The sequence below is a fragment of the Carcharhinus amblyrhynchos genome, chromosome 5 (genome assembly GCF_965287045.1).
Source record: "Carcharhinus amblyrhynchos chromosome 5, sCarAmb.v2.hapA, whole genome shotgun sequence".
NCBI lineage: Eukaryota > Metazoa > Chordata > Chondrichthyes > Carcharhiniformes > Carcharhinidae > Carcharhinus > Carcharhinus amblyrhynchos.
Window position 1 is genome coordinate 7,139,703 of NC_137328.1, and position 22,005 is coordinate 7,161,707.

Consider the following 22,005-nt stretch of genomic DNA (forward strand, 5'->3'; position numbering starts at 1 on the left):
CACAGCTTAGGCCTTTACAATATTAACTCTATGTGTAAACAAAAGAAAACAAATCCTATACTAAATAAGAAATGCTTGAATGTTATTCATTAAGTCATCCCAGAGAATCGCAAACACCTTATTAAGGTCTTGTGACATGGCTGGGAATCACCTGCCACTCATATATCTTACATTTTCTTTTTTTTTGTAGACGTAACTATTGCAACTGTTATGTATGATTTCATTAAATTTATTTTGAAAGATAATTTTTTTCAAATGTCCAGTGATGTGGTGTGAACCGAACAGCTTGCGGATCAGTCCGATCACACACATTCTGAAATCATTGCTCCAGGTGTTATTGGGGCAGCACAGTGGTTAGCAGTGTTGCTTCACAGTGCCAGGGACCAAGGTTCAATCCCAGCTTCGAGTAATTGTTTGTGCAGAGTCTGCACATTCTCCCCATGTCTGCGTGGGTTTCCTCCAGGTGCTTCGATTTCCTCTCACTGTCCACAGGTGTGTAGGTTAGATTGATTGGCCATGCTAAATTGCACCTTAGTGTCAGGAAGATTAGCAGGGTAAATACATGGGGTTATGGGGATAGGGACTGGATGGGATTGTGGTTGGTGCAGACTCGATGGGCTGAATGGCTGCCTCCTGCACTGTAGGATTCTATGAATCTATTTTTTTGGACAGATGATTCAATGATTTCTATTTCTTCCAATTTCACATCAGGTTAACAGCATCGACCAGCCAAAATTTTGAATGTGTGATATACCAGCACAGGCCTGACTTAAATCATTTAAACTTTATGCTGAGTACGTATAATCTAGTGATGCACGCCAGTTTAACAATTAAATATGTTTCCTCCATGTCTGAGATAATGTAATTTAGAATTATACAAAGCATTCAGTGGTTTGATGAATTTCTCTTGGTAATAATCTGTACAGGACTTGGACTGTTACATGTGTCAAATGCATGACTTTGATAGGATTTTGTGTAGTTTTTAAGAGTAAATATCTTTGAAATATAGTTGTCTCTTCATCCAACCTTTTCAACAGTTTTGCACTTGACTATCTTTCTTGTTGTTTTTCCCAATCTATTATTTGGCTTTTGTCCATTCTGGTGTAGTCTGTACTATTCTGTTAGAGTTGTCTTTGTCCAGCTCCCTACTTTGTCTTTCCAAAATGTCGCTTTTTTTTTGCCTTCTACCCAAGGTATAAAAGGAAGACATATTTACATAGCACCTTGCAGCTGATAAGGTACTTTCTGAAGTACAAACCTTATCAGTTTTAAGTATAGCCACTGATGTAATGTGGAAAATGTGGCAGCCACTTTAAACAGCAGAAAGGTCTCACATACAGCCAAGTGATGACCAGATATTGATAGGACAGTGGGGTGAACTGCCCTGCTCTTCAAAATAATCTTTTGCATCCTTGTGAGGGCAGACAGGCCCGCAGTTTGGCATCTCATTCAAAAGTCAGCACCTCTGAAAGTGAGGCACTCAGTACTTCACTAGTCTCAGCCTTGATTTTGTGTTTGGGTCTCTGGGGTAAGACTTCAACCCACAGACTTCTGATGCAGAGGCATGTGTGCTACCCTCTGAGCCATTGCTGACACCTGCATTTAGATGAGGCTGAAAATGGACCCAGCCTTGACCCCTTGGGAATATCACCCACAAACACTCCAATCTGAGCCAAAACGTTTAATTGGCTGGTCACAGAGTTGACAACTTAGATTGCCTAGCTTGTTGAGCAAGAACTGGTGTTCGTAATCTGTAGTTAACACAGTGCCCCTGCAAGAACAGTGCCTTTTTGGCTTCCTCGAGCAGCCTGTCAGATGTTGACTGAAGTAGCTGCTATTTGGGTCAGAAGTCTGGAGGAAGTAATTTTTATGGTTTTGAAGTCATGTAGCTCAGCTAACTTACACAAATAACTGAAATACAATTGAAGGGGAAACGGCTTTTGTCATGCGTCATCCTTCTACTTGGGGGTATGAACTAGTGAACTATTCATAGCTGTATGATATATCCTTCTGGCTTGTAAAATTCCAATGACGTCTCTTGTGATTTGCCCCTGTGTGCTTGTTCACACAACTCCTTCAAGTTTTGGGCAACAATAGATTGACAATCCTGAAGAAAATGACTGTTTGGAGAAAGGTGCTCATAGGAGACAGAATGTGAAACTTTTGTTACATTGCCATCTCCTTCTCTTTCCCCTTCCAGCAAAGACTAAGCCTAGGCAGATTATAGCCACCCACTCAGCCTGTGTTGCATGTTAGCTAAATTAGACCAGTATGTTATATGGCATTAGGCCATGTTCAAGATTTATATGTGGGTCCTTGGCACACAAATGATTACTCCATAAGACATGTATTGCAAATTAGGTAATTGACAAATGGCTAGAAAGTTAGTGTTTAGAAACTTACATAAGGCATTACCATAATATGATCAGAAAATGCTGGAAAATCTCAGCAGGTCTGACAGCACCTGTGGAGAGAGATTAGAGCCAACATTTTGAGTCTGGATGACCCTTCGAAGGGTCATCCAGACTTGAAACATTGGCCAGGATTATACAACCCAGCTTGGGCGAGGCTCGTAAAATCCTGCCCGAGGCCAATGGAAAATTCTGTTCTGTGAGCCTCGTCTGCCGCGATTCAGGGGTGGGCGTGCTGGTAAAATTCCGGCTGTTGGCTCTACTCGCCACAGATGCTGTCAGGCCTGCTGAGATTTTCCAGCATTTTTTGTTTTTGTTTCAGATTCCATCATCCGCAGTATTTTGCCTTAACTATTACTGATACGAGTTAGGAGAGATAAAAATAACTACAGTCAGAGTGGCTAAGCTTGTGGTATTCTTCATGCTTGGGAAATTGATAAATTGCAAGAATTTCATGTGACTGTGCAAACGTGTTTATTACACATACCATAGGTATTTCATAGCCAATGACTTTGGTTCATTGGCTTATGGTAGACAGTCACTTAAAGCTATAAATAGTGGAAGTCTCAAATAAAAACAAAAAGCTGCAAAAACGTAACCAGATCCACCAGTGTCTGAAAATTAACAGATTATCTAACCTATGTTAAGACTGGAAATTGTTGCATCTTTTCAGTTTTGATTGTTGACAGAGGACATACATGTAGATGCAAACCTGCCCTTTGTCTGATGCTGACACACCTGTATACTGCAAAATTTTCTAATTTTTTTGTGTTTACTTTTGATTAGTCTCCAGCCTCTTTCACACTACTCACACCAAAGCGTGCAATAACGCCATTCTGCATTAAGTATTGGGCTGATTTTCATTCTTAGCACTTGGTTTCAATGGCAGCACCTGGCCACAATGCAGAGAGAAGTGGTGAAAATCATATGTTCAGATTGGAGGCTGCTCTATTGCTCTGGCACCTAAATGAATGGGAACGAAATAGACAATAGACTGGTCAGAGCTTTAGGCTCAGGAGAACTGTATCTAAAATCTACCTCAATGGGTTAAGGACGCAAGGCAGGAATAAGACGATTGCTGTGCAATAAAATGTAGACTATTTAAACACAAGATCCTTAATGAGAATGGACTGTGAAAAATAAATGATCAAATTCTGTCATGGTGGACAAATACTAATGGAACAGGTTGTACTTTGCATGCACCTTAGTTTTGTGTTTTTTAATGTCCTATCAGGAGGTTTTAATTTAACACCCCGGCTCACTTCCTTGTATGAACTCATGCTGCACATCTGCATTGAAAACTGCGAACAAAAGGAACCAGTCACCATCAGATCATGCATGGGCGTCAACCATGGCAATTATTTTGCACCATGTCTCAACATAAGGGTGATATTTGCATTTTGTTTGCTTGATATTTTTTGTGATTACTCTTTCTCCCACACTACTTCCCTCCCTGCTCCTCCCCAAACAAACTTAGTATTTCTAAATCATTCTCCTGTGAAGCATACACTAATTTGTCAATTCTAAAACATGTTTTCCGTAGTTAACACTTAAAGCTTAATGCTTACTCCATCCTTTCATCATCATTCAATACTTTACTCATCTCGAGTGTCAATTGCAAATCCCAGACCTGTTTCAATAGCTATTATCACTAGACTATTAACCCAGAAACTCAGCTGATGTTCTGAGGACCTGGGTTTGAATCCCATCATGGCAGTTGGCAGACCTTGAACTCAATAAAAAAAAAAAATCGGGAATTAAGAATCTACTGATGACCATGAAATCATTGTCAATTGTCAGAAAAACCTATCTGGTTCACTAACGTCGTTTAGGAAAGGAAATCTGCCATCCTTAACTGATCTGGCCTACACGTGACTCCAGAGCCACAGCAATGTGGTTGACACGCAACTGCCCTCCGGCAACTAGGGATGGGCAATAAATGCTGGCCCAGCAGCAACACCCATGTCCCATAAATGAATAAAAAAATTATGCAGTGCAAAAGGCATTTTTTTGTACACATTATATACAACTATGTCAAAGCTGTATTTAATTTGCAATTTTGCAGGTCTTATCTCCCTTTCTAAATCTTTTTAAATGCTGCAATCTACTTTGATGTGCAGTTACTGCTGTTGTTGGGGGCATGTTGCAAGTTCTGCCCTTCCTGTTCTACTGGGGATGTGTAAATAAAGTTAGTTCAGTAATGGCTGCCTGCAAGTGAGCATATGTTAGTCTTACTCAGTGTGTGTAGACTTGTGACCTGGATGATTAAAGTGTTGGAGATTCTTCTTCCAAAGTTCAATAATTTCCAAACAATTCCTTTGATCATAGCTGTAAAAGATAAGAAAGTGGCGCTGATAGTACAAGCAGAGCTAAAAGGAAAATGGACAAAGGGTAGATATTCCTAAGAGTGCTGGACATGTATGTGATGGGAAGTTATTGCTTGTTGCTGGAGTCCTGGCTGTAATGACAAAGCCAAGTTTGGAGATGATTTGCCAAACTCCTCCATCCTAACTTTGCAGCATCCTCCTCTAGATACCATGCCCGAAGGACACTGGAAACCAGGGACTTCCAGTGGATTGATTCGTGATTATGCTTGGCAATATGCTGCAGTGGTTTGCCACTGCCTTCTAACTTTGCTGCATATCCTACTAAAACAGAGTAACAAAAGAAGTTGCTTTGCAATTTTATTTTTATGTCTCAAAGCTTATAGAAAGTTGCATTACATCTGGGATGAGCTTGGCAACGATTGTGTACCTAGTGCTTCAATGGCAGCTAAAGAACAAGTACTAACAGTATTCATAAAAGATAATAATTTCATGTGACATTTACTACATTTCATTTGCACAACCTCAACATGGGATTAAGGGGAAAGTCAAACTGGAGGACCAATAGCAAGGTGGTAATTACCATAAAAGTGGCCTACAGATGAACAATAATATTTTAACTACCTCCACAATAGAACACATTGTGCTGCTAAGATCTGTTAATGTTTAACTTCACGTAGCATACCTTTCGAGTTAAAACTGAATATTCCTCACAAACTGCTTAAGAGAATACGAGGCGAGTCTGCCCATCAATTCTTCCAGGAACCTTTTCATAGGCAAGCCGTCTTTTTTTCAGTTCTGGTAAAATTGTATATCTTGGTTCTAATAATTGAATTAAAAAAGTCATGAAAATTTGCTGGAGTTCTGAAATTATGCTTAAATCTAAAGATTCCTCTGCTAAATTAGCAGAAGTGCTATCTCATTAAATTTTAAAAGTATTAATGCTGCAATTAACATTGCGAAGGGTGGTGTAGTATACCTGAATATTTTGTTATAACGTCCTCAATTGGAGAGGGATAAAGAAAGTTAGTCCAGTAACGGCAGCTCACAGCTGAGTGTGAGTGCAATACCCAACAGGCAGAATTTAAACAGAGTTAATTGTTTGTATGTTATATATAATTCTATAATATATATGTAGTGTATTATATTTGCTATATGCTGTCAACGCCATCTCAGATGTTGCAAATCTAAGAATTTTGATGACCTTTTTGTCCAAATGTGCATTGCAGCCACTAGATTCTGTCCCGCTGCAATCCCTTGTTATATAGATGACCTGAAAATACTACCAAACCCTGCTACAACCGGAGGGATTTCTGGACACAGAACTATCAATTAAACTATTTCCAAATACTGAATGGAGCATTTTGAACATTATACCCATTCAATGTAATTCAGAACCCTTCCTGGCATTACACACCCAAGTACTCCTGATGTTGCAATCAATAAATGATTTATACCCATTATAGTGTCCTGTTACATGTTGATTTACCCATTCATGCAACTGGGTTTGCTTTTACACAAATACCCTGACTTTTCAGTGGAGATTTTAGTGGCAGTCTCTATTTTAATCCTAATTACTTAAAAAAAAATCCTTCTTTTCTTGATATGCTATTCGAAAAAGTTGCACTTGGCACTTCTTGTCCCCAGACATTAATTATTGTGTCACACGTTTAGAATGGAAAATGGATATGTACAATGACAAAATCCCATCTAAGCATGTCAATAATTTAATATTTTGCCACAAACTGTTGAAATAATCAAATCACTCAATTGGAAGATTGTTTCCCACTGTAAGCTAATTAATGTCCAACATAAAATTTGAAATAAAACATAAAAATAGATAATTTTATATTAACTTTTCCATTTACTAATTAAACATTTTTTGTGGCTTTAATATATCCAAAGATTTTACTTCAAACTAATGGACTATATGTTTATTTTTGTCCAAAATTATACTTTATTTATAAAGGTACATCAGTTGACTTTACATAACGAACGAAACAAGTTTGTTTCTTCAATACTGTTATGTTACTATATTTTTGTAATGTGCTAGCTATGTTAGAGGTTGTGAATTTTAACAAAAAGAAAAGAATGTGGATTTCACACAGAGATTCAAACTAACATGCAACAGGTTTATTGAAAGAGACGTTCTCTACATTGCACAGAAACTGAAAGTAAAACAGCAGCCTGCGGCTACACCCTAATGACATCAACATTGTTGTGATCATGTGATCAGCTCTTAAAGCAACCTGTAATCCTTTTAAATTTATAACATCCCTCCCCCTTATGTGATCATGACAACAAATGACTACAATGTTATACACAGGATCAATAATACTCTAGATAAAGTAGAATGTAGCATTAATCATGATACACAGTCAGTAAGAAAGCTGATCAGGAGGACATCTGTTCCTCTCTGGTAGTATACAACATGCTTTGTCAAGGGCAGGTCATGCCTTATGAGCCTAGCTGAGTTCTTTGAAAATGTGACTGAACACATTGACAAAGGAAGAGCGGTGGACGTGGTTTACACGGACTTCAGAAAGGCTTTTGATAAGGTCCCCCATGCAAGACTTCTTGAGAAGGTGAGAGGGCATGGAATCCAAGGGGCTTTGGCCTTGTGGATCCAGAAATGGCTTGCCTGCAGAAGGCAGAGAGTGGTTGTGGATGGGTCTTTTTCTGCATGGATGTCAGTCACCAGTGGAGTACCAGAGGGATCTGTTCTAGGACCCTTGCTGTTTGTCATTTTCATAAATTACTTGGATGAGGAAGTGGAGGGATGGGTTAGTAAGTTCGCCGATGATATGAAGGTTGGTGGTGTTGTGGATAGTCTGGAGGGATGTCAGAAGTTGCAGCATGACCTAGATAGGATGCAAGACTGGGCAGAGAAGTGGCAGATGGACTTCAATGCGGATAAATGTGTAGTGGTCCACTTTGGCAGGACCAACAGGATGCAGAAGTACAATATCAAGGGTAGGAGTCTTAGCTGGGTTGAAGAGCAGAAGGATCTTGGGGTCCGGGTCCATAGGACTCTTAAAATTGGCCTCGCAAGTGGAGGATGTGGTCAAGAAGGCATATGGTGTACTGGCCTTCATTAATCGAGGGATTGAGTTTAGGAGTCGGGAGGTAATGCTGCAACTTTATAGGACCCTTATCAGACCCCACTTGGAGTACTGTGCGCAGTTCTGGCCGCCTCACTACAGGAAGGATGTGGAAGCTATTGAGAGGGTGCAGAGGAGATTTACAAGGATGTTGCCTGGATTGGGAGGCATGCCTTATGAAGATAGGTTGAGGGAGCTAGGTCTCTTCTCCCTGGGGAGACAAAGGTTGAGAGGTGACCTGACAGAGGTTTATAAAATGTTGAGAGGAATAGGTAGGGTGGATTCTCGGAGGCTATATCCTAGGGCTGAAATGGTCGCTACGAGAGAACACAGGTTTAAGGAGCTGGGAAGCAAGTACAGAGGAGATGTTAGGGGAAAGTTTTTCACTCAGAGTGTGGTGAGTGAGTGGAATCGGCTGCCGTTGGTGGTGGTAGAGGCAAACTCGCTGGGGTCTTTTAAAAGACTTCTGGATGAGTATATGGGATCTAATGGCATTGGAAGTTACAGATAGTTCTATGACTTGGCAGGTATAGATGTGATTGGCGCAACTTGTGGGCTGAAGGGCCTGTTTGTGCTGTAGTGTTCTATGTTCTATGCTAGAATTTGGTTGTCCTTGATTCTAGAAGTACGATTTGGAACTTCAAGAAACAGTTCTTCTCTTGGAACTAATTCTGCATCATTCTCACTTGGCACAGTAGCTAAGACGCAAGCATCAGGCAACTCAGATTCAACTAAGTCTTCTGTAGTAGTACTCACAACTCTAGGGACTAAAGAAGTTTATACTGCTGGAGATGATACTGAGAAATCATTTTGAGATGACAATAAATGGTAAACATTGTGTTACCAAACCTGTCCATTTTCAGTTTGAACCCTGTAAGAAATTGGACCTCTTTTTGCTAAAACTATGGATCTACCAACGCCTTTTCCCAAAGAGCCTTGAGAACATTATGTGCAGACCACGATTTGATGGATTTGTGGTCCAAGATATTTTTCTGTATAAATTTCCACAAGGGATAATGGTATGGCATGGTCCAGCTGAATGGAATTTTCAATGGCAACATGGCCAAGCACATCCTTCACAACACCGAGGACAGGTAGAACCTCAGCATGTAGTGGCCCATGGCACAGCTTAATGCAGTCACACACAAAGGTGACCACCAGGATGAGGTTGTCTATGTTTTAACTCCCTTTGAGGTTTATATAATGTGAGAAAAGGGTCCATTTCCAATCCCCATATGAAGTGCAAGATGTCTCTGGTGAGTACCATGGGGTAGGAGTAGGGTATGTGCTGGACCTGCGCCACGAAGACCAACAGCAAGAGTGCCTAGAACCTGATGACCAGGTTCTTACCCAGAAGGGAGAGGGAGCATCACTCCCACATAGCCAGTTTTTGTTTCGCCATGGCCACATGCTCCTTCCACTTTTTAGTACATACCCTGGCCCCTCCAAATTCTAACCCAAGCGCCTTTGGGTAGTGAAGGGAACAAAGAATTGTTCAGCTTTCATTGTTTGTTTACACCTGTCTGGAAAATGATATACAACACATGTGCCTCAAAGGGAACTAATGAACCTCAGTAAAAGTGTAGCTAATAGAATCGTATATTGGAGACCCTAACAAAAAATATAGGATTGTGCAAACACTACTACACAGCAAAGTGCCTTAACACCAGATTCTATAGCAAAAGAATCTATTTAATTCATACAGAAAACAACGTTGTGGTCTCTCAGATGCAAAGTCTGAAATGCAAATACATATTTGCATTGCACAGACAGTATTGTCAAAACCACAATTAGGTATGACATTAAAATCCACGACTGGTACAGAATAGAAGTTTTGAAGGATTATAATGAAAGCTTGTACAATTTCCTGGCCTACTTTTTCTCCAACATGATCATGGAAAGCATGATCTATTCTCAGACCAATTAATCTCCCCATTACCATTTATTTTTACTGTCAAAACAGCAAGTTCCTTCCTTGATTTATTTTCAGTTTCCCTTATATTACTGGCATTTATCCTATTCCTCGACTGTGAAAAAGTATTTGTTTAATAAATCTGCCATTACCTGGTTATCTTTCACCTTATCATCTACATCTGTCATTCATAGTCCACATCTCCCTCAGCTACACCCTAACTCTCAATACGTTTATAAACATTCTCGCTAATAACAACTAAGTATATGCAGGCCTGCCAATATTCATGTATCACTAGCGCACTCAAGTAGGTGTGTCAGGACTGCAAAATCTGCAGTGGCCAGATCTTGAAGTTAGTCAGTGTCCTCTGCTGATTTGATGCCCAACCTGCTGATTTTGACTTGGCACTCAAGTTAACACAGTAAGAACCCCAGTCCAATGCCAGCATCTCCACGTCACTCTAGTTAACACCTGCTCTTAAACACATACACAGTTGAGCTTGCATTCAGCAGCATGAGGGATAACTTCACCAGTGTTATTTCAACGAATCATCATTCAATTTGCAGATTTATTGATTTTTCACTATTCAGCGGCTATTGCTGAGCCTGTGTAAGTACTGGATTGTCAGGGGAGCTCGGAAAAGTTGGTCAAGCCTGCAGGATTGGTGCTAGTTGTTGAGTAGGGGCTGAATGCTTCTCAAAGGTCTATGAGTACACCATCTTCCAGTCATGGGGGCTATATTTGCAACCCTCCCTACGAACATATGAGTTAGGAGCAGGAGTAGGTCACTTGGCCCTTCGAGCTTGCTCCGCCAGTCAAAAAGATCATGACTGATCTGACTGTAACCTCCCGGCTACCCCCGATAACCTTTACCCCCTTGTCTTTCTGGAGTCTACCGATCTCCCCCTTGAAAACATTCAAAGGCTTTGGCCAGGATTTTCTGCCCCTCTCTGGTGGGTTTGGTGACAGGAGTGGAAAATATCGCCAAAATTGCATCTCACATTGGTGTGAAAGCTCGCCGTGATTGTCTCTTCCCCCACCTGTTACTGCCATTCTGGGTTTTCCACTTATCAACATCAGGAACCTCATTTGATACATTAGCATCTCTTGTCGGGCCCATGTGCTGGAATCATTCACCCCATCAAAAAATCCATCCACGGCAGCTCAATGTCAAATTGTGTTGGCACATTCACCTCAGACAGAAGGCAGAAATAATCCTCCAATCTCCTTTCAATGTGAGGAGTGGAGCTGCACTTCACCAAAGAAGTGATCACATAGGCAGACTTACAGTCACAGAGCAGGATGAGGGTGGTGCTACCAGTGGCCATCAAGGTGACCGTGGCCTTGAACCTTTTTGTCAACAGATCTTTCCAGGCTGGAAAAGGCACATCTCACAATTCACTCTTCATTGCTACATCTGAGAGGCTTGTACAGCTATGTTAACTGAGGCATCAGCCATCAAACAATATATCATTGTTCTGTCTGCGTGTGTTCTCTGGGAGATGACCTCAACTTCCACACTGGAAAGAATGAGCTCCAAGCTATGCACAAATCTTTGTGCTAAGTAGCAGCTGGACCCCCTGCATGCTTAGTGACAAAAGGCAGCATTTCTCTATGTTTGCTCATTAGCCTTTTCACATACATTCTCCTACTGAAGATCTCACCTGAGTATCCTGCAACAGATTTCGTAGGTGGTCTTGCCTCTGGGGAACTGGTATTGGTGCTATCCTTTCCCCTTGGCCTGACTGTGAGCCTGGAGACTCAGAACTTGCAGACCCCATCTCTACGTTACCCTTTAAAGTAAACCAATGTCAGTGTCTGAGCTAGTGGCTGAGAACATTAGATTGGATGACAGTGTTTCTTCCAGTTCAGTCTATTTTCCTTCTTGGTCTTTATTCTCCTGTCTCACCAATGGATCTAATGGAAATTTTTTGGTATATGGAAGAATATAAAAATGTAAAGGCACAGGTAGGCTGATGGAAGTAGGCAGGGAGCAAGAGCTGCACAAACCAACTGCAGTGTGTGTTTCAGAGATTGTGTAATGAGGGTGAAATGGGATTTGAGGAAGTGAGTCAGACAGTAACAATCCTCAATGGTTTCAGCCTTGCTGCTGGCCAAGGCCTCAGTGATGGCTGCCTTAATTATTCCCACCACCTTCTCCCCCATGCAGCCAGACCTGACCCCTCTCATGTTAGCTGCTCCTGCCACCAATATGGACCACTGTGTCCTCCAACAGTGACAGAAATGTGTCAGTGAGTGTGTTGCCTTTCTTTTGGATGAGGGTTGAAAACTGGCATTGTGTGCAAGCTGTGAGATGTGTATGTGCAGCTTGCAACTGTACAAAATGTTTGGAAATGATGTAAAGTATATGAATAAGAAGTTTGAATCATGGTTGACATTGACAATTGGTAGGTGAATAAAAAGGGTGTGATGGGTATGTGTGACTAGCAGTACATTGATACAGTATGGTATGTAAAGATTAATTCAGTAACCATGACCACTCAAATCAGATCATTAAATCTCTTGTGGCATGCAAATCCTTGACACTAAACAGATGGCACCACAGCAACCTGCTGTCATTGTCTTCTCACCATTTCTCTGGGGAGTCTCCTGGCCTTCTTAGAGAAGTGAGCCTTTCTCCTCCTGTTGACCCTCTGCACCAAGGACTCGAATGCAGCATCTGAAACCTGCAGAAACACTATCTGCCCTATTCCACCATTCTGTTCCTTCCTCCAGGTATTCAAACCTTCTCCAAGTAGCTTTAGCCTCTACGGCAGCCAAATTGCACTTCACAGGTGCAGTCTGGCGTTAAGTAATGCAGGTTAGCTTTAAGTGGTGCTACCCTCACACAGACATGAGCCCCCTGCTGTGGAGTGCAGCCATTCAGCAGCACCTTCAATGCTGGGGCTGCACGACACAATCATTCAGATGCACAGGCATTCAGTCACTCCTCTGTGGGGAAATTTTTCCGCAAACACGCCTTTGACCACATGGCGATCAAGCAGTGGTCAGCGCATAACGTCCTCGAGGTCCTGAGAGAAAAGGAGATGGCAGATCCTGTCGGATGGTTCCCTGAGCAGACTGTCAGTGTTATCTGGCAGAATGCTTCATCACCAGAACTCACAAACAAGCACCAAGACCTGGTTTGGCTGGTGGTGAGAAGGGCACTCCCCGTCAGATCCTTTATGCACGCTCGAGGTCTCGATATCACCGCACGCTGCCCTTGAAGCGGCTGTGGGGGTGGTGAGACGGTTGCACACCTCTTTGTGGAATGTGCCTTTGCAAAGAAGGTCTGGAGTGAGATGCAGTGGTATTTGTCGAGGTTCATCCTGAGCAGCTCGGTGACGCAGGACTCTGTGCTCTACAGGCTGTTTCCGGGGACGCACACCGAGACAAATATCAACTGCTGCTGGAAGGTCATCAACTCGGTGAAGGACGCACTTTGGTCTGCCTGAACCTTGCTGATCTTCCAGTTGAAAGATTTGTCCTCGACCGAGTGTTGCAGACTGGCACATTCCAAGGTCCAGGACTATGTGTGAGGGACGCGCTGAAGCTTGGGGCAGGCACCGCAAAGGCACAATGGGGAAAGGCCACACTGTAAAGCCTTTCAAGTGAGGCAGAGCGAGGGCCCGGGAACTGCAGAATACCCTCAGTCTGCATAACTGTGTGCCAATCTGAAAAATAACAGCACACAGTAAAATCTGAGGCATGTACATAATTTTAAGCAATGAAATGTAATGAATGTAATGTTGTGTAAATAAGCATAGTATTGCACTGGAAAAATGATTCTTTTTTGCACTGTTTGTAATTTTTCGATCTGTCGTTTTGCAATAGTTTATTTGAGAGTTTCTTTTTGTGAATAAAGTATATTTTTGAAATATGAAAAAAATTCAGTCACTCCTGTCTGCAATCAGAAATCATCTTGAAGCTGATTAGGTGAATCTTGAAAGCTACCCTAAATAAGGCTGTTGAAGTCCTGAGCTTTGATAGCTCTGGGGGCAAGCCTGGGCCTTGGTAGCATTTTGATGGATTTGCTGACATTTGGCAGCATGAAGGTGCCATCATTGTGAAAGGGGAACTTGGGGTTTGGCCAAATAATGGAAGAGGAACTGGAGGCTTGGGTAAAATTCGGGAGGGGGTGGATGAAACGTAGTGGAGATTTGCTCATTAGCCAATGTTTAAACAACAAGAGGAGGATTATGGGCCTGGCAACACTGGCTGGTATGTTTCCCAGAGACCGCAGCAAATACTGAATTCAGAGTTTCGTGACTGACTCCTGTACGTGACCAAGTCTGCCCATCCCAGCTAAGTTGAACAAACAGTTTGGGGACATTCTAGAAGTAACCTATTAATCCAAAGCATGACCCTGATCGGCCTGGTGGGAGTTACACTGCAAAATACGTATTTTACATGTTTCAATTTTGTTTAAAACCTTTTCAAACATTAGAAATTCTACTTACTGATGAAAAAATGACAAACGTTTTTTGAATGTTTTGCAAAGACAAAGGTAAAGGGGAAGATAAACAGCTGTATCATTACAGTAAGGCAGACAACTATATTTTTGACAGCAACACCAAGGTTATCAACGAAAAGAAAATAAATTAAGTATTTACCTGGTGAAGTTGCTGAATATGTGTAAAACGCAGTTGTATCAGATAAAGATTCCTCGATGCTCGATGCAGGTGGATTTATCCATGCATTCATTCCAGCATATCGTCTTTTCTGTCCTTTTCTTCCAAATACTTCAAGATCGAAGGCCTGCCTTTCTACAGTTTCATTGCAAAAGTCAGTTGCTTTAAAGGGAAAATAAGCACTACTGCAAATGTCAGGCATGTCTCCATATGTGTACTCCCTACTACGTGAGTCATATTCTATAAATGTAGGCTTAACGTATGGCATTTGTTCATGATTAGTTCCTACAGCTCTGTTACGTCGGTGGCCGAGAGGTTCACTGAACGGGTAAAATGAATCATCCAAATGTTTCCCACGTAAGACTGGGAAATCCTGATGAGAGGGTACTGGGTGATATGCCTCGACATTCTCTTTTGTTGTAAGGTCATTGGCCTCATCTCTCAACCCATAGCGAAGTACGCCCACGTTGTGTTGAGGAAAGAAGCCACACTGTGAATTATTGCTCGTTTTTGTCCTCATCACCTCCTTTGCTCGGTTTCGATACTTAGGTTCTGTAGTGCATGTGTACTCGCCCGTGTAAAACTGCTCCACAAAAGGCATTTTGCTCTTTTCAAAGTAAATGTCAGTCTCCCCAAGATCTGAGCATTTACTTATCGCTGAATGACTCAGGTGATCAATTAATTTATTGCTTGGTGGTTCTATTGGGTGAGAATTTACAAATGGGATGGTGTTCCCAGACCCCATACTGCCTTGATACTGCATTCCAACATTGTAACTAGAACCTTCAACGCAATGGGGTAGACTTTCTCTCCCATTTATCAGATGTCCTGCCATTCGCCTCCCTTCTGAATGCATGTGATTATTCAACTGGTAGCAAGGGGAAAGGGTGGCACCACTGGATTGAAAAGCTGGCCTGAAATTCTGAGGTTGTGTCTCTGAGAAAACGTTTCCAGTCTCCCACCCATCCCTTGGGCCACGAACGTTAATCATCTCCAGGCCTCCTAGTTCTTCAGGTGTCTCTGAGTGAACGCTCCTCAACATTTCATAGCCTGGGTGAAGCTCATAGTCAGCCATTTCAGACACAGGCGGATTAAAGCTTAACACAGCTCTGTCAGAAGTCACTTCCTCTTGTGATTTTCTTGATTCCTGTGATGAGCTAATCCTGTGCAACGCCGCAATCTCACTGAAAAGCTAGAAGAACAATTTCCATTACAAATGCACTTGATGAATGAATACGTGGAGTTGAGGAAAATAAAACATACAGTAACCATGGTGAACTTTTTAAATCACAAACGAAACCTGCTTCCCATCATATGTGTAGCTTTTTAAAAATTTTCTGTTGGCAATTTTTTTTTGGAGTGTACAATGACATTTAAGTTTTTAAATCACAACAAAGTAAAAGAAAACAGCTAACCTGAGAGAATTTAGCCTCCACATCGCTCACAATGTCCTAACTCTTAGGGAAAAATCATGTCGAGGTGTCAGGGTCACTCATGTCAGCTGGAGAGCTATGTGCCTCTATTCAGGAAGGCCTGCCAAATGTGCAAATCTGGCAGTGGAGAGGCCAGTGGCGAGCCTTCCCTTGGAATCAAGACCCCATGGGACCATGTCCCACTCGGCAACATTGAGCAGGACATGGCAGCTACTGGAAAGACATGCTCAAAGTCTCAAGAACGTGGAGAATCCAGGCTAGAGGGGGAGTGTGATTTTGCAGGGTGAGGGTCATGAGGACAGGGGGGTGGGAGGATCGGAAGGGCAGTGGGGTAGCTCTCAGCTGGCCAGTTCCTTGATCAGGCATTGTCTTTGACCAAGGAACACTCCGTCCTGAGGTGACAAGCACAGGTTCACTGCAAACTGTGTGGCAGAGGCTGCATACAGTTGGGTTAATTCCAGCAGCAGTGGCTTGAGGCCCTTATGAGGTCATTAATTAATCACTTAAGGGACTCAATTGGCAGTGCGTCAGGATGATCAATCATGGGCTTTCCTGCCCAGAATTTAATTCTGGTGAAGTAGAAAGGTAGTGGTCACCGCCCCATCTAATTAAATAACCCATCCCACCTCCAAGCTCACCGCCAGCAAGAGCAGAAAGTTTCACCCTGCATTTTTTACTTATTCACAGGATTTGGCCATCATTGCAAAGACCAACATTGATTGTCCATCCCTTCACAACTAGGAGGTTTGCTAGGCTATTTCAGGAGCCACTTATGAGTCAACATCTGGAGTTACAGATAGACCAGACCAAGTAAAGATTTTCTTCCCTAAATGACATTAGCTAACCGGTTGAGTATTTAAATTGATCTGGTAGTTTAATGGCCGCCATTACTGATACTAGCTTTTTATTCTAAATTTAATTAATTGAATTGAAATTCCCCTTGGTGGGATTTGATGTCTCCAGATCTTAATCTAGGTCATGGAATTGCCAATATAGTAACACAGAAAATGGAGGTCTAGACATAAAGATACTTGGATGATATTAACATAGATTACCATATTCCAACATGTATTCAACATGCCAGAACTTTTCCTCTCCCTTCATCCACCATTGCTCATGATTCAGTTCCCTAAGTTGCACTCACTGGAAATCTCTCCCTCAACCCCTCAGCTTCTCCAATTCCCTTTCTGCTCTTTAGTACCTCCTAAATTCTGTTTCTTTGACAATGCTTTTGGCCACCCCTCAAGTATTTCCTAATTTCTCCCCCTCCATCCTTCCCTTAAGCCTCTGTGAAGTTTTTGGATGCTTTCCTATATTCAAATACACAATATAAAGTCAAGTTACTGTCGTTAATCATGCTTAGCACATGCCAATTTAGTGCAAGAATGATAAACCCAGAATTATACACAGATTCAGCATCACTCAAAGTCAATAGAGTAGTGAAGCCTATGAGATGGTGAGACCGATGTGGTAACTATGAAAATGTATTGAAGGGTTTATACTAAGGGGAAGGATTAAGGAGGACAGGTGAGACTTTATGGCTTCGCTCATTCCAAAACTGTAAAATCCCACTTGAGGTCAACAGACCTTTCCATGGTCCACCTCTCACGCACTCCAATTCCCATGGTGGGCGGGATGGTAAAATTCCAGCTGACAGATTAAGGGTGATGAGAGCAAGGGAAGCGGAGATAGCGAATGGGACACCAAAATGAGGAACGGTTTAGCGGTTTGACTATTTTTTTTATAGAAATCAAATTAGAATGAGGAAACAAACCACCTGTCTTTCTCTTTACTTCCCTGAGTTTTTCTCTCCAACCCTGTCTCATTAATGTTAAAGGTTAGGGCTGGAATGTCACAGGCACTCAGGATTTTCCCATCCTGCTGCAGTGAATGGAGATTTGGCTGGGCGCCAAATTCTCTGACTTTGTTGCAGCGGAAACATGGCGTGAGCAGCCAGTAAGATCATGCCCCAGGGATTAGAATCACTGCTGCAGACATGCAAATTATTAGCACTGATCTTTTCACTTAGATGACATTCAACTGGTGTTTTTTTGGAAACAAGTAACACTAAATTAAGAAAAACATAACACTATATGATCAATCAGCTAATATTAGAGCCCAAACCTGTGTAATATGCTGCAGTATATCCTTCATTGTATCTGTAACTGCTTAAATGGCCTTTAACCTTAGTATATTACCAGATTATTTAAATCTAAAAAATGCCTGACCTTCAGAGCTTTTCCTGGCACCTCAGGAAGGACATCCTGCAATTCTTTAAAAGTTGCTGACAGCAGCCACAACACTGATGGAGCTTTGTTTAACATTAATTGTGCGACCAGTGAATTTATACTGGGGAAATTAAGCAGCTGCTTCTCATTCTATAATAAAAGAAATAGATCTAATGTATATACATTCGATCAAATAGTTTACACATATAATTTACCTGCCAAATATTACTATGCAAAAACACAATGCAACATTTGTAGGAGCCATCTTGTGATTCAACATAAGAACATAAGGACATAAGAAATAGGAGCAGGAGTAGGCCATCTAGCCCCTCGAGCCTGCCCCGCCATTCAATAAGATCATGGCTGATCTGATAGTGGTTCAGTTCCACTGACCCGCCTGCTCCCCATAACCCTTAATTCCCTTATTGGTCAGAAATCTATCTACCTGTGACTCAAACGTATTTAACGAGGTAGCCTCCACCGCTTCAATGGGCAGAGAATTCCAAAGATTCACTACCCTCTGAGAGAAGAAGTTCCTCCTCAACTCTGTTCTAAATTGACTCCCCCTTATTTTGAGACTGTGACCTCTAGTTCTTGTTTCCTTTCTCAGTGGAAATAATCTCTCTGCTTCTACCCTGTCTAGCCCCTTCATTATCTTATATGTCTCTATAAGATTTCCCGTCAGCCTTCTAAACTCCAACGAGTACAGGCCCAATCTACTCAATCTCTCCTCATAAGCTAACCCCTCATCTCCGGTATCAACCTGGTGAACCTTCTTTGTACTCCCTCCAAGGCCAATATATCCTTTCACAAATAAGGGAACCAAAACTGCACACAGTACTCTAGTTGCAGACTCACCAGTGCCTTGTGCAGTTGCAGCAAGACCTCCCTGCTTTTATATTCTATCCCCCTCGCTATAAAGGCCAACATTCTATTCGCCTTCTTGATCACCTGCTGCACCTGCAAACTGAGTTTTTGCGATTCATGCACAAGAACCCCCAGGTCCCTCTGGACAGTAGCATGTTGTAATTTTTCACCATTTAAATAATAGTCCATTTTACTATTATTCCTTCCAAAGTGGATAACCTCATACTTGCCAATGTTATACTCCATCTGCCAGATCCTCGCCCACTCACTTAGCCTATCCAAATCTCTCTGCAGACTTTCCACGTTCTCCATGCAATTCGCTTTCCCACTCATCTTTGTGTCATCAGCAAACTTTGTTATCCTACACTCGGTCCCCTCCCCCAGATCGTCTATGTATATGTATATTCAACAGCTAGCATGTGCTGAGATTGATAGATTCTTTGGTGCTAAAGGAATCAAGAGACATCGAGAAAGGGTGGGAAATGGAGCTGATTTACAAGTTCAGCCATGATCATGAGTGACAGAGCAGGGTTGAGGACATGACCTACTGCTGCTCCTGTTTCTTATGTTCTTTGGTTGTGTAAATGAATTTGCAGAAAGGTTTTTTTTTTAGTTCATTCATAGGACTTGGGCATCGCTGGCTTGCCAGCAATTCTTGCCCATCCCTAGTTGCCCTTCTTCAGAGTTAAGAGTCAACTACACATTGCTGTGGCTCTGTAGTCACATGTAGGCCAGACCAGGTAAAGGTGGTGAATTTCCTTCCCTGAAAGACATTGGTGAACCAGATGGGTTTTTCTGACAATGGTTTCATAGTCACCAGAAGATATATTTTTTAAGTGAACTCAAATTCCACCATCTGCCATGGTGGGAATCAAACCTGGGTCCCCAGAACATAAACTGAGTTTCTGGATTAATAATCTAGCGATAATACCACTAGGCTACTACCTCCCTGGTGTTTGTTAAAGTACCACATAACGGATTTGTTAGATAATTGAAGCTTATGGTATTAAAAGGCAGTGGCAATGTGGATATGAAACTGGCCAAGGGTCAGAAGCAGAGGTGCATACATGTCTTTATCCTTTTGTTGTAAATTGAAGTCCTATTTTGCTGCTGTTTCATCATCTAGGCAAGTTAATGAAAGCTCTAGGCTATTATAAATATGCATCATTAACTGACACATATACTGAAGGACATAACTCCCTCCACCCAACAATGTGTTCAGAAGGAGTACGAGTTTATGACAATTGTAGAGTATGCTCGATAATTATCCCCCTGGCAATTTACATGGAGTTGTCCAAAATTAGGTCAACATCTGATGCATTTCTGTGTCTTTATCTTTTTGGATTTCTTGGTTCCTTTAAACTAACTGTGATATTACAGGGTCATCCTTTTTAAGTTTAAATTTATTTATTAGTGTCACAAGTAGGCTTACATTAACACTGCAATGAAGTTACTGTGAAACTTCCTTAATTGCCACACTCCAGCGCCTGTTCAGGTATATTGTGGGAGAATGTAGCATGGCCAATGCACCTAACCAGTGCATCTTTCGGAGGAAACGGAGCACCCACACAAACACAGGGAGAACGTGCAGGCTCCACACAGTCACCCAAGCCAGGAATCAAATCCTGTTAGTGTGAAAAGATTAACAGGTAACAAATAATGTCACCATCTCTCTTTCTGTTGGCAGTTCAACTTTATAGTGGCAAAATTAAAGATCAGTTGATTTTCAAGTGAGCAGTGAATCACATTAGCAGGAGGGAGCAACCATCTACTCTCCACTCAGTGTCCAGAATGGTCAACATTCTTATGACTATTCCATGTAAATCTGAGATGGATCAGTAATTATTGCCCTCATGATGCTTACAATAAAATTACAGATAATACTCCTTGATTGTAATTTAAAACACAGACCTCAGATGGAACGGTGGAAAGCCACGACCTGTCAAGCCATGTGAATGGATCCCGATTGCTTGAAAGCAAAGTGAAATCTGCTATTTGGCGAACCATCTGGGTTGTTTCTACAACTCCTGGTGTAATTACAACCTAAAAGTATGGAGCGAACAAAACTGCTGGAATTATAACAACTCTATTAAGCATCTGAAGGCCTGCTTTTACAAAGCAAACAATAAACATTTTGGAATTAATCATGTTACTGCTGATTGATGTAATCATCTAGGATTACAAGTTAGATATGAAATATTATACCTGGAATAATTTATATAACAATGAATAAACCAATTGACAAATTTTATATTGAACAAGTGAAGGAAAGTTGTCTGTAATATATCGTTATTACCTTGAGTAAAATCTTAATTTGGTGTGGCAAAAAATTGCTGAAAATTACAATTGAATTGTGGAGGAACAGGTTGAAATAGTTGCTGGTTGTGGAGGGATATTGTCATTGCTTCCTTCACCCATACATAATTTTACTCATTGGCGTGTTTTAAAGTGCTAGTATGCTACATCTCTCAGCTTGCCTAAAGAAAGTGCAATAAGAAGTTTCACAACACCAGGTTTAAGTCCAACAGGTTTACCTGGAGTCACGTTCTTTTGAAGCGCTGCTCCTTCATCAGGTGAGTGGAGAGGTGGGTTTCACAAACATGGCTATATAGACAAAAACACATTTGCAAGATAATGATTGGAATGTGAGTCTTTACAGGTAATCACGTCTTTTCAGGTACAGACAGTGCGAGTGGAGAGAGGGATAATCACAGATTAAATAAGTGTGCATTGTCTTAAGTCAGGACAGTTAGTAGTACTTTGCAAGCCCAGGCCAAATATTGGGGGTGACATGTAGTGTAACGTGAACCCAAGATCCCGGTTGGGGCCATCCTCATGTGTGCGGAACTTGGCTATCAGTTTCTACTTGGCAATTCTGTGTTGTCGTGTATCTGGAAGGCAGCTTCAAGACACACGACTACGCAGAAGCACCGAGCAGAAACTGATAGCCAAGGTCTGCACAGATGAGGACGGCTTCAACTGGGATGTTGGGTTCATGTCACACTACGTGTAACCCCCACCATTTGGCCTGGACTTATAAGATCTTACTAACTGTCCTGGCTTGAGACAATTCACACCGCTTTAGCCTGTGACTATCC

The 22,005-nt window shown here is 41.8% G+C and overlaps 2 protein-coding genes across 2 annotated transcripts in view; both read right to left on the reverse strand.

Moving 5' to 3' along the window:
• Positions 1-15,523, reverse strand: part of LOC145342882 (uncharacterized) — a 43,162-nt gene extending 27,639 nt beyond the window's left edge. The window contains exons 1-2 of the mRNA XM_080188423.1: positions 14,362-15,523; positions 5,421-5,557 (exon numbers count right to left, since the gene is read on the reverse strand). Of these exons, the coding sequence (XP_080044549.1) occupies positions 5,457-5,557; positions 14,362-15,454 (1,194 nt within the window). The 5' untranslated portion in view covers positions 15,455-15,523 and the 3' untranslated portion in view covers positions 5,421-5,456. The remainder of the gene's footprint in view (positions 1-5,420; positions 5,558-14,361) is intronic.
• Positions 15,524-17,837: 2,314 nt separating this feature from the next.
• The window catches only part of shoc1 (shortage in chiasmata 1), a 46,588-nt gene continuing 42,420 nt past the window's right edge, over positions 17,838-22,005 (reverse strand). The window contains exons 16-18 of the mRNA XM_080189578.1: positions 20,819-20,950; positions 18,041-18,190; positions 17,838-17,879 (exon numbers count right to left, since the gene is read on the reverse strand). Of these exons, the coding sequence (XP_080045704.1) occupies positions 17,838-17,879; positions 18,041-18,190; positions 20,819-20,950 (324 nt within the window). The remainder of the gene's footprint in view (positions 17,880-18,040; positions 18,191-20,818; positions 20,951-22,005) is intronic.